The sequence below is a fragment of the Crinia signifera genome, chromosome 2 (genome assembly GCF_055691185.1).
Source record: "Crinia signifera chromosome 2, ASM5569118v1, whole genome shotgun sequence".
Classification (NCBI taxonomy): Eukaryota; Metazoa; Chordata; class Amphibia; order Anura; family Myobatrachidae; genus Crinia; species Crinia signifera.
The window spans coordinates 151089168-151102782 of NC_139218.1; the positions used below are offsets into that span (position 1 = coordinate 151089168).

At 40.2% G+C, this 13615-nt stretch overlaps 1 protein-coding gene across 1 annotated transcript in view; it reads right to left on the reverse strand.

Moving 5' to 3' along the window:
• Nucleotides 1–3401: 3401 nt before the first annotated feature.
• NUDT3 (nudix hydrolase 3) overlaps nt 3402–13615 on the reverse strand; it is a 39930-nt gene continuing 29716 nt past the window's right edge. The window contains exons 4-5 of the mRNA XM_083173118.1: nt 7657–7741; nt 3402–7560 (exon numbers count right to left, since the gene is read on the reverse strand). Of these exons, the coding sequence (XP_083029244.1) occupies nt 7400–7560; nt 7657–7741 (246 nt within the window). The 3' untranslated portion in view covers nt 3402–7399. The remainder of the gene's footprint in view (nt 7561–7656; nt 7742–13615) is intronic.

Here is a 13615-nt window from a genome sequence, read left to right on the forward strand (position 1 = left end):
CCACTGTATTGGTGCTTGGGGGGTCTTGCTAATGCGACATAGCACCCACCAACATTCCACCAGAATTTGTGCTGCAAAATCCAAATATCACTCCTTCCCTTCTGAGTCTTGCCACTTTTTGGTCACACATGAGGCATTGCCGTACTCGGGAGAAATTGGGGCACAGATTTTGGGGTGCTTTTTCTCCTTCATACCTTCTGAAAATGAAAAATTTTGAGCCAGAACTGCATTTTTGTGTAAAAAAATGTAATTTTTCATTTTCACTGCCCAGTTGTATCAAAATTGGTGAAACCCCTGGGGGTTTGAAATGTACACTATACCCCTAGATGAATTCCCTGAGGGGTGTAGTTTGCAAAATGGGGTCACTTGTGGGGGGGTTCCACTGTATTGGTGCTTTGGGGGTCTTGCTAATGCGACATAGCACCCACCAACATTCCACCACCAAAAATCACTCCTTCCCTTCTGAGTCCTGCCATGCACCCAACTGGTATTTTTTGGTCACATATGAGGCATTGCCATACTCGGGAGAAATTGGGGCACAGATTTTGGGGTGCTTTTTCTCCTTCATACCTTATGAAAATGAAAAATTTTGAGCCAGAACTGCATTTTTGTGTAAAAAAAATGTAATTTTTCATTTGCACAGCCCAGTTGTATCAAAATTGGTGAAACCCCTGGGGGTTTGAAATGTACACTATACCCCTAGATGAATTCCCTGAGGGGTGTAGTTTGCAAAATGGGGTCACTTGTGGGGGGGTTCCACTGTATTGGTGCTTGGGGGGTCTTGCTAATGCAACATAGCACCCACCAACATTCCACCAGAATCTGAGCTGCAAAATCCAAAAATCACTCCTTCCTTTCTGAGTCCTGCCATGCACCCAACTGGTATTTTTTGGTCACATGTGAGGCATTGCCGTACTCGGGAGAAATTGGGGCACAGATTTTGGGGTGCTTTGTCTCCTTCATTCCTTGTGAAAATGAAAAATTTTGAGCCAGAACTGCATTTTTGTGTAAAAAATGTAATTTTGCATTTGCACAGCCCAGTTGTATCAAAATTGGTGAAACCCCTGGGGGTTTGAAATGTACACTATACCCCTAGATGAATTCTCTGAGGGGTGTAGTTTGCAAAATGGGGTCACTTGTGGGGGGGTTCCACTGTATTGGTGCTTGGGGGGTCTTGCTAATGCGACATAGCACCCACCAAAATTCCACCAGAATCTGAGCTGCAAAATCCAAAAATCACTCCTTCCCTTCTGAGTCCTGCCATGCACCCAAATGGTATTTTTTGGTCACATGTGAGGCATTGCCGTACTCGGGAGAAATTGGGGCACAGATTTTGGGGTGCTTTTTCTCCTTCATACCTTCTGAAAATGAAAAATTTTGAGCCAGAACTGCATTTTTGTGTAAAAAAAATGTAATTTTTCATTTTCACTGCCCAGTTGTATCAAAATTGGTGAAACCCCTGGGGGTTTGAAATGTACACTATACCCCTAGATGAATTCCCTGAGGGGTTTAGTTTGCAAAATGGGGTCACTTGTGGGGGGGTTCCACTGTATTGGTGCTTTGGGGGTCTTGCTAATGCGACATAGCACCCACCAACATTCCACCACCAAAAATCACTCCTTCCCTTCTGAGTCCTGCCATGCACCCAACTGGTATTTTTTGGTCACATATGAGGCATTGCCATACTCGGGAGAAATTGGGGCACAGATTTTGGGGTGCTTTTTCTCCTTCATACCTTATGAAAAATTTTGAGCCAGAACTGCATTTTTGTGTAAAAAAATGTAATTTTTCATTTTCACTGCCCAGTTGTATCAAAATTGGTGAAACCCCTGGGGGTTTGAAATGTACACTATACCCCTAGATGAATTCCCTGAGGGGTGTAGTTTGCAAAATGGGGTCACTTGTGGGGGGGTTCCACTGTATTGGTGCTTGGGGGGTCTTGCTAATGCAACATAGCACCCACCAACATTCCACCAGAATCTGAGCTGCAAAATCCAAAAATCACTCCTTCCTTTCTGAGTCCTGCCATGCACCCAAATGGTACTTTTTGGTCACATGTGAGGCATTGCCGTACTCGGGAGAAATTGGGGCACAGATTTTGGGGTGCTTTTTCTACTTCATACCTTCTGAAAATGAAAAATTTTGAGCCAGAACTGCATTTTTGTGTAAAAAATTTAATTTTTAATTTTCACTGCCCAGTTGTACCACAATTGGTGAAACCCCTGGGGGTTTGAAATGTACACTATACCCCTAGATGAATTCCCTGAGGGGTGTAGTTTGCAAAATGGGGTCACTTGTGGGGGGGGGGGGGTTCCTAACTTTTAGCATCTTATGGTGCCTAGAAACCTACATGGTGCCTAAAAAATAATCTCATAAAAAGGAGGCTCCAAAATCAAGTAGGTGCTCCTTCTATTATGAAGCCTGTGGTTTGGTCAACGTGCACACTAGGGCCACATATAGGATATTTATGAAAACAAAAGAATTGGGGGAATCAATTTTTAGTCACATTTCTCTAGTAAAATGTACTGTGTTCCTTAGAAAAATGTATTAAAATTGCAAATCTGCAAAAAAAATGAAATTTTGAAATTTCACCTACACATTGTTTTAATTCCTGTGAAACACCTAAAGGGTTAACAAACTTCCAAAATGCTGTTTTGAATACTATGAGGGGTGCAGTTTTTGAAATGGTATCATTTATGGGGGTGTCTCACATACAAGTCCCTCAAAGTCACATCAGAACTGAACTGGTCCCTAAAAAAATCAGTGTTTGAAATTTTCTTGAAAATTTGAGAATTTGCTATTCATATTGTAAGCCTCCTAGTGTCCAAAAAAATTAAAAGGAAGTTGAAATAATGATGGAAACATAAAGTAGACATATGGTCTATGTTAGTTATTAACTATTTTGAGTGGTATGATTATTTGTCTCACAAGCAGAAAATTTAACATTTTGCAAATTGCTAAATTTTCCATTTTTTTACGACATTTTGGTATTTTTCACAAAAAAACACAGACTGTATCGACCCAAATTTACCATCAATTTGAAGTACAATGTGTCACGAAAAAACAATCTCAAAATCACTGGGATAAGTAAAAGCAAAAAAAAGTTATCCCCACTTAAGTGATACATGTCAGATTTGAAAAAAAGGGCTCTGTCAGGAACGCAAAAACTGGCTCTGTCAGGAAGGGGTTAAACAAAGAGTGCGCCCAAAAAGCACATTTGTCCCCATATACCAAATAATTAGTTTGTAAACCAAGCACCAAATATGAATCCCTACCTAGACAAGGAGTTGGTTTTGACTAAATGAGAAAAAAAAAACATAATGTAAATGTCCAATAGTACAGTAATGTAGCTGTTCTAATATTCAATTTTTACTGAAAAAGTGAAACAGAACATATACATGTGAGATTTAAGGCGTATTCGTTTAATTCAATTAGTATTCCATCACAAAAGTAGAACAAAACGTCCAGCCCTCAATTCTCACACTTTACCACAAAACATTAAAGGAATCTATACATTAAAATAGGAGGTTTGTTATGATATTCCTCCACCGTAAACTACAAAGATTTGTAACTCTACAGTACTCACAAGGCAGTAAGTAGCACACTTTTTCTTTTAAATCAATGCACATATTTACCCAATACTTCCTTTAATAAAGGGGGTTGTACACTTTTGGATAATGTTTAAAAAAAAAAAAAAAAACATTAGTCATGGTGCATTTCACTAAAAATACCTGGGTTATCTCTCCCACCCCTATTTGTAATAGTTTTTTTTTTTTTTAGAGACGTAATCCAAAAGTGCACAGCCTGTTTAAGACATGCAACACTAAATATCTTAACAGTGCCTTCGTTCCAAGAGGTAGTGGGTTATTTTGTTTGTTCTTTGTAACCAGTATGAATTAATAACCTCATGAGCAAATCAAGAGCATTCAGTAGATATCACATAACTTGAAACCATCACAGGTTCCAAAACAGTGTTTAAACATTGCATGATCACAGTTGTATGTTCCTGTCATTAGTTATATGACAATGAAGGAGACAGGCTAATTAAAGTCACAGTGTGTTATTGTTATAATTTGTGCACTGCAAAACAGCTTTGATAAGTGTATAAGAAATAAAGGTACTTGTTTCCTAGCACGGCCACAATCGCGGGCATCGCGGGTCATTTCTAATGGTATGCGATGCGACCGACGCGATGCCCGCGATTTGCCATTGAAATGCATTAAAAAGGTCAGAATTGCGTCGGTCGCATCGCATGCGGCCAAAAAAAGCATGCGATGCTACCGACGCGATGATTCAGAAGGAACCTTCCTTCTGAAGAAACCGCCGTTATCGTCTGCGGAGAAACGCGTCAAGGACTGTCACTTTGTGACCCATACCTATCCAGAGCCCTCACTCATCACATCTTGATTTCCCTGTGAACGACTGCATCCTCTATAACGCACAGCTGCCACCTACTCAAAGTGTCTGCAAGCCGTTTAACACTGGAGAAGAAGGTCCTGTCACAAACATCAACAGGTCAGTGAGGCTTGCTCCCCGCTCTACCCACAACAGAGGCTCGCCACATACAGCTAGAGCCTAAGCGGGTCGTAGCGAGCTCACCTATTGAAAACCTTTCTTCTGCGGCAAATAAGTATATTTCACATTCACATACAGAGGAACATTGCAGCCAATATATTGTACAGTCTGTACCTCATGGTGATTAGACACCTATCCAACTCTCAGGGTGTCCTGTTATTTTCACCAATCAAAGTTTTAAAGTTCTTTTGGCACTGACAAAAATTGCCATACACGTACCTTCTAAAAAGAAATTTGGAGGACTATTTTTTTCAATTAATACACACACCCTGGTGCGCACAGGGTTGTGTGTCTAAGAAAATTTGAAATCTCATTATATATTCCTAAATTGAGTGATTTAGAGCCGGATACTATTAATTATATCTTGGTCATTTATTGTGACTTTTTTATACAGTATGAGTTATTTCTAATTGTGTATTTTTATATTTATTTTTATATGTATTTTTTATAATAAACTGTAATCAATTTTTCAAAAATTGTGTGGCGCTCTCTAAACATCTTCTATTAATTTAAATCATTGTTATATTTACTAATTTAGATCATTTATTCTACCATTTAACATTGTTCCCTATGTTTAATTGGGTCAATTGAGGCATTTTACATTGTTCCCTATGTAAAATCGCGGGCATCGCGTCGGTCGCATCGCATGCGATTTTTTGCCCACATGCGATGCGACCGACGCGATTTTTTTACATGCGATGCCCGAGATCCAAATCGTTGTGGCCGTGCTAGGAAACAAGTACCGAAATAAATATCACACAAGTGAAAAGGTTTAAAAATGGATAAGTTGCACTTTGCAGAGTATTCTCCGAAGTAGCAAAACAAAAAAAGTGTGTGCATACAGTAAATGGCAACAATGCTATTAAAATTTGATACATTATGTATTTTTATATAGGTGTGTCTGCCATGGAGCACAAGACACCTGGGGCGAAATGTAATATGGTGCGATTTTTAGATATGTGTAATTTTTGGTCAAAAATGGGTGAATTCACACATTTTTCAAAAATCGCACATTTAATACTGTAGGTTGCGAATTGTGGTAAAAAAAAAAAATTGGCTCATTGAGCCGGACCTGGTTCCAAAAATACGAGGGACAAAAAGCGTAGGGGTCCCCCGTATTTCTGAAACCAGCCCAGACTCTTGGACCGGTCCTGGTTCCAAAAATATGGGGAACAAAAAAACTGGGGTCCCCCCATGTTTTTTGGAACCAGCTGGGGGACACTTTTTATGTAAGGTCCCCCGGCTGTACAATGCTCATTGTTGCTGGTCAGCCCTGGACGGGGTACCTGGGGGAGTGGCGACCACCTCAGGCTTCACCCACCATGGGCTGATACGTGTAAAATAAAATAAAAACATTGCTTTTTACAGTTGAACTACAAGTCCCAGCAGGCCTCCTCCGCATGCTTGGACTTGGCGAAAAACAAATCCCAGCATGTGGGGCATTAATGGGCCCCCTTGGACTTGGTTTGCCTGTAAAAAGAATGCTGCCGGGGACAGCTGGATGGGTGAAGCCTGGATATGACTAAAAATTGCGCCCTATTACATTTCGCCCCTGATGTGACTTACGTGCATCCCCTGCAAGTAGCGATTTTTATGCTTGAGTTTCCAAGTATTCAGGATTAGAATATTTTTTTGCATTGATATAAAGTACAGTAAGTAGGACAATGTGTGGTGACAGTAAGTCATAAGAACTCTTTCTCTTGCCTTTGTACCCAGCTTGCAAAGTTTTATGGGGAATTTTGCTTCTTAATTCACTAACAGTGTGCTAAGACTAAAGAATTAGTCGTTTTGTTGCAAAAGAATTGGTAAAAAATAGCAGATTGCGATGCATATTTTAAGAACATAGTTGCCTGGCACAGTTAGGTCACACATCCTGTGATTAGGGGGATCAGTGTATTTTACACAACTGTAAAAGATTGAGGAGGAATGGGTACAACCAAAAACACATATGGAATTGTTGTCTGAAATCAGAAGGAAAACAGGTAATATTAGCTGCTACTTTCATAAATGATCACCAAGTCCTTTTAAACAGTGAGGACAACATAACAGGTGTACATTATTAAATGTCATTTTCTCGATTTCAGAGTACTTTAAATTATTGAAAAACCCCTAAACAACTGTATGTATAGATTAGACCTAAATGTAAAACAAAACAAAAAAAGTTTAAATATCTTCTTTAAAATGTATGTAAATGTAAAATAAAATATGGATCTATTTGTTGATAAAGTCAGTGACTAATGTCTAATAAACCAAATCCTAACCATCAACGGCTAGTGTGATATATGCTTGCCTACTTATAAATGGATAATTTCTTATTATCATGGTGGTTTTTCGACAAAGTTCAAATAACTATTTAAACACAAATTTGTTTTATATTTTTTGTTATGCACTTTGGAGAATAACCCTATATTTGTGCAGGAATATTGGCTGCATCTTCATAGAAGTACCTGTTTATTAGTAAGATGAACATTCAGTACCTGTGAAAGATGGAACCGAAAACAGTATGGCTATGTGCAAATGCATTAGGGAGGAAAAACATTTCAGTGGCACCACATGGATAGTGGAATTGAAGCAAAGAATTTCCACTCTATGACTAAATTTAAGGGAAGATTCATGGCACAAATGAAGGTAACAGCAAACTAACTGAATGTTTCCAGGTCCTATGGGAAATTAAAGATCACAACATGCACAATCCATCTCTGCTGTACACAATGACAGATGCCCAATGGAGTGCAGCACTTTGAGTGAGGCTCTGTCTGGAATTTGCCTCTCTATACAGAAGAAAAGAGAGAAACGGCAATATTGAGTCCGTAGGGTAAGTAGGTCATCTGACATCAGGTAGAGCACTTTGGCTGGGCATGGGGATGGCTCCATTGTTAGGGTGGCAGGTCTGCTCCAGGCTTTGGAAGTAGGATGCCTGCACTGGTTTGTAACCCTGCAATGCACAGACCGCTTCCTCAATGCTGAACCAGCGCCGCTTCCGTCCTATGAGGGAATGACTGGAATTAGGTCACATTATGGCCGCAGTATTTCTATCATGCACATTCAGTATTAGGAGTTCTACACCAATGATCCACATACCAATACTGACTGAATCCTCCCAATCTTCCAGGATCTCTGTTACAGTCAAAACATAAACAAAGGTTCTGTGCTTGCGCTCAGAATTCTGCAGAAAAGAGAGTGTGAAAAAGCAATTCATGAATAAACCCAACACATTATACACATTCATCTATATCTTTACAAATTCACCAATAAAACAGAAACTTTGACATGTGTTAAAGTGTTATACATAACTTGTACTATTTTTCGTTGTAGAGAGGGTCTATTGCTCCCTTTCTCCCCTTTAAAGGAAGCAGGCTCCAGCATGAAAAACATTGCTATGTTGGAGATGATTGATGAACAGAAAAGCATTGATGTATAGAAGACATGTTCTTGCTGCCAATAGCCTACACTGGCCTGTCTGATAAAATATAGACTCATTGGATGAAATGTAATAGAGCAGCAATCATTTACAATGCAATAATCAAACTGGTTTTACAGTGTAAATGATTGCCGCTTTAAAAAAACCCTGGAGATTTCTTACCAAATCTTTCACTTTCTGAATCTCTCATCCTATTAAATTTCACCCATGGTGTTAACTACACTGTGGTTTTAATTTAGAAGCTGCTGAAAACCTCCATTAATTGGGGTAGTTTCTACTATATGTCTAATTAATAGCATTTACAAAGTAGCAGTTTTGCCATGTTCTATGTTGCAGTAGTTTTTAAACCAGGCTTTCCCAACCACGGTCCTCAGGGCACACCAACAGTGCAGGTTTTAGTGATATCCAGGCTTCAGCACAGATGGTTTAATCAGAATCACTCAGGTACTAATTAAGTCACCTGTGCTCAAGCCTGGATATCACTAAAACCTGCACTGTTGGTGTGCCTTGAGGACCGTGGTTAGGAATGCCTGAAAACCATGGAATATTAGAAGCTATTCTATTGATAATAATTGAATGGTGCAGTTACAAATAACATTGACATAACATTATAACATAACAATGAATTTACTAAAGCTATTCTATTCATAAACTTGTGTTACTCTGTTATAGAAAGCACCATTCAATTGATATAATAGAAACAGACCACAGCATACTGCCAACCCTCCCTTAATGTCAGGGAGACGCTCTGACTCTGAAGCATTGGTGTAACTCACCTCACAGTTACTGTGCGGACAGGGCTGACTGGTTTGGAGTCCACCCTGTTCGCAATGGTTCTGTATAGAAGGGAAGTCAGCCAATCAGCTGCCGCCTCTCTCCCCAGGACAAAACCAACCTGATCAGGGTGGATAACAGTTGGCATTAGTGGTCCAAGGTGGTAGCCATGAGTTTTGCATACAACTTATCTCTGTTTAATAGGAAAATCGGCCTGTAGCTGGATGGTAACGTCGAGTCTTTGCCATCTTTCAGGATAATGGTAATATGGGCTCCAAGGGACTGGCAAGAGAAAAGGTTCTCTGAGTAAACAGTGTTATAAGTGCAAAGCAAGAGAGGAAGAAGTTTGTCCGGAAAGATGTTAGAATATATTATGGAGAGCCATCAGGTCCTGGGCTCTTTCCTGTTGGTGATGCCTTAAGGGCATTCAGGAGTTCACCCTCTGTAAAGGGTTCCTCTAATGCTTGGGTCACCGGTTTAGGGAGAACAGAGAACGCAATCTCCTATAGCAGTGGTTCCCAAACTGTGTGCCGTGGCTCCCTGGGGTGCCTCGGGACACATGCAGGGGTGCCCTGGGTTGGTAGTCCAGGACCAACTCAAATTATTAATGGTTAATTATTTATGAGCAAAAGCAATGCTGATGGCTGCCATTAATAAAATGTGTACAAACAGAAAATCCTGTCCTTTACCACATACCTGACCCAAAGAATCACATATAAACCCAATCTAATAAATGTATTTTTGGCCTAGGGGTGCCGTGAAAATATTTTGATACTCTAGGGTGCCGTGATTCAAAAAAGATTGGGAACCCCTGTCCTATAGGAAGGTCCTTTACTGCACCCTCATGCACCTTCTGCTCAAAAAAGGGAACGCTGCAAAGTCAAATTATAGAGCTCCAAGTAGTAGAAGTGAAGTAGTAGGAGTAGTATGAGAGAAAAGTCTTGGCCATCACTTAATCAGAAGCATGAGTGGCACCAGTAGAGGCTTTTAGCAAATATCTATAGGTAAACAATATTTATGCTCCTAGGGCTTGTTCAAGGCTCCATTTTTAAGTAAGGTTTCTTAACTTTCTTCACTTACACTTTCAATTCACAATTCGCAATTTACACTTTCACTTTCAATTCGCAATTCACAACACACAAGCAAGCACTGAAAAGCATCAGTGTCTTTTCAAAACAAATAGAACTTAACTGCTTTGGGGCTCGTTTACATTTGGATATAAATTATTTTGACGCGCTGTTTCTCCAGGGGCATATTAAGAGAGGAAAGTACCCGTGTGCAGACTCCTCTCTGTGGGCCTCATCCTGTCAACGTGGTAGACTGGGCTTGCCAAGGTCTCCGGAAACATGGCACCCACCGTGCTCCCACAGACTACTCTTTAGTACGCATGCACTGGTCTCCAAAAATATTGCCATGTTCCTAGAGCCAAAACTGTATAACAAATTCCAGGGAAAATGGCCACCGTGCCATTTTCAAAGTGGAAAAGTTACTAGAAGTGGCACCAAATCAAGTGTAGGCTGAACCAACACCAAGATAGGTGGAATTAATACATCACTACAATGATTTGGAAGCCGTTGGTTTCAAAATGCTTGTCAGTCTAGTGGCCCCAGAAATTTAAAGTTGCTGTAACAAACCAGAAAACTCCACATTTAAAATAATACCTCCCCCCCGCGACCCCCAACACAGACCCCAAAACCTCCATCCCGAAGACAAACAATTTATTACCATAATCCCCCAAATATTCCCCGAAGTGCATCCCACAAACACACCCGAAATCTTTAGACCCCCAGATAGCACCTCAGTAGTAATGCGAAACGCGTTGGTGCTTGCCTTCTGGACCCAATTTGTTCCAAAGAAACATCCTTTCTACACCTAAGGACTTGTCCCACCTGCTTACTCATCTGATCGGATCTCCTCTACCCCTGGAAGTCTCTTGCCAGATATACTATGGACGCCTGATCACTCGCAGTAGTGAGGAATCCCGAGCCGGCTAATTCATTCGGTGCCATCGGTTGAGTCCACTCAAACATCTACAGGACACCATAAAGTGGCTAATAAGGACTCCATCACAATCACCCACCAGGATCAGAGCAGGCCAAATTACCTTTAAATTGGTGACTATAAAATTGGGTCCATATCAACTTATTTTTATTAATTTCTTGTTTTTTAGTGTATTGTATTTTAATATGTTTAATTGTCATTAAATAATTACTGATTAATTGTTAAGTCAGCGCTGCTTTTTCTTGTCCATTTTTATTTATTTTTACCTGTTTGGGAGCGGACTACTCCCATAAGCAGCTGCTTTTGATAAAACAACTCTGGGTAAGCGCTCTACACTAACCACAGGTTAGTTTTTTCACCCCCAGATAGCACCCACTCCTGTCCCTTTAACAGATGTCACAATGGATGTAGATGGGTGCCTGACTTATGAGTATTTGCAGTGTCGGGTACTCTTATCTGTGAAAAGGCAAATGTTGCTTATGTGGGAGACATGGCTGTACTGTATCTTTAAAGGTCTGTAATTAATGCAATATATATATATATATATATATATATATATATATATATATATATATATATATATATATATATATAAAGAGCACTCACCAGTCTTCCAACTTAGATGCAGATAAAATTTATTGATACATCACCATAATCTCATTGAAAAATGTCGACGTTTCGAGCCACTGCGGGCCCTTTGTCAAGACCAGAAAGATGGATGGGTCACAGCCCCAGAATATATATATATATATATATATATATATATATATATATATATATATATATATATATATACATATATATACATATCTCACACAGACATTATAGGGAAGATTCCTCTGTTAAAACTAGCTGAGCTAGATTCCCCATGAAAGTTTTTCTTAAAACCTTGCCATTTGTTTTGTTGACCATTCTTAGGTGTCAATTTACTAAAGCTTCTAAAAATGAAAGAGGCCATGTTGTCCATATCAACAGTGCCAAATTTCCTATTAGGCACGTGAGGCACGTGCCTAGGGGCGGCACATGTTTGGGGGCGGCACCTGGATGCATGTGATAGTACGGTCAGCCTGAAATGTACCAGTAACTGCAAAATATCCACTGTACTGTACCATATTCCATCCTGAATAGAGTGTAAATGAATAGGACATGCATGTACTGCCCCTGTAAGTGGTCCTACTTAGTAAATATGTATACATAATAAAAAAAAGTTACAGTTGTTGGCTTTTTTTATTATTATATTAAATTTGCAATTAAATGAGGGCTTATAACTAATCAATAAAAATAATACAATTAGGCAGGGGGGGCGGCCATTATTGTTGTGCCTACGGGCGCCCTCACCCCTAAATCCGCCCATGCATATCAACCAATCAGATTCTTGATAAAATAGATGAATTATAGACCGAATCAGAATCTCTTTATTTTTAGAAGCTTTAGTAAATGTAGCCCTTATTGTTTAACAGTTTACACACACACACACATATACATACATCTCAGGGGTTATAATGCCAGGCCAAGTTACAGTTACTAAAACTTAGCTTTTATTAATTTTTTATAAAATAACTCTATACAGTACATTACACACACACACATACATACATACATACATACATACATACATACATACATAAGGACACACAAAACATATAATATTTACACTTCTTAAACACACACATCGGTTGAGAAAGCCCTCCGGTGTGAAACGAACGTCCAGACCAAACCGCCGTGCGCGGCGGTGTCCACAGCACATGATAGAACAGACACATACCCGCACCTAATATAAGGGATTTCTCCATCTTCCCGCCTCTTACCTTCTCTCCCTGTCTGTAACAGCGCATGCAGCATAAGAGGGCAGAATCTTGGTGCTCACTATACTCGATGGTTGCACTACCCTGACCTGGTGCCGCTCACCATCCACCAATGTGGATTACCCGCACATGGATGGCAGCAGTGCAACAGGACCAACAGTAACACCATCCTGTCTAGCTTTCTTTTTTACTCGCTGCAAACTCTCATCTTTGGAGCAGAGGTTGGAGCAATCCCTACTCTGTTAAGCAGCATCAGGGTGCCCTCCTCACCCAGGAGACAGTAGACACCAGCCTATATCCCCGAATTATATCTTTCATTGATAAATTGACTTATCCATTGATGTTTGAATACTGCAGACTTAGAAACACTAAATGGTTATTTAACTCGACATTTACAATTATTCGATTAGTACGCTCGCAGGCTACCTATACCAATTAACATAATTGCGTGCTTATTAATTGTTGACACCTTTATTTTTGATAAGATTTATTGGATACAGAATTTTCTCACACCGAGATAGATTGTTTAAAAGGTTGATTAATTGGTGAACTTACCTTTAGTCAGCTCACAACTACAATTAACAAGTGCTAATTAGTACGAATCAACCATTGTAAACAATCTAAGTGACATCAGAGCAATGACAGGTACCAGCTGATAAAAAAGGTGCTGGCAACCTATGTATCTCTAATAGATCATTTGAATACATAGTATCATTTACCAAATTTGCTACATGTTTCTTTTTCTTTATTACTCTTAGGGCTGTTTCACACAGTACGGTTCCTGCCGCACGGTGAAATCCCGTACGGTCAGGGAGCCGCGCCGCACTCAGAATTTTATAATGGCAGGGATGGCCACAGCCCGGCAGCCGTCCCTTCCAGTGGGGGGATCCGGCTGCAGCCGTGCGGCCGGGCCGTGGCCGTCCCGTGTGAATGGACACAATAGTGTCCATTCACAACTGCTGAGTGCGGCACGGCTCCCTGGCCGTACGGGATTTCACCGTGCGGCAGGAACCGTACTGTGTGAAACAGCCCTAAGTGT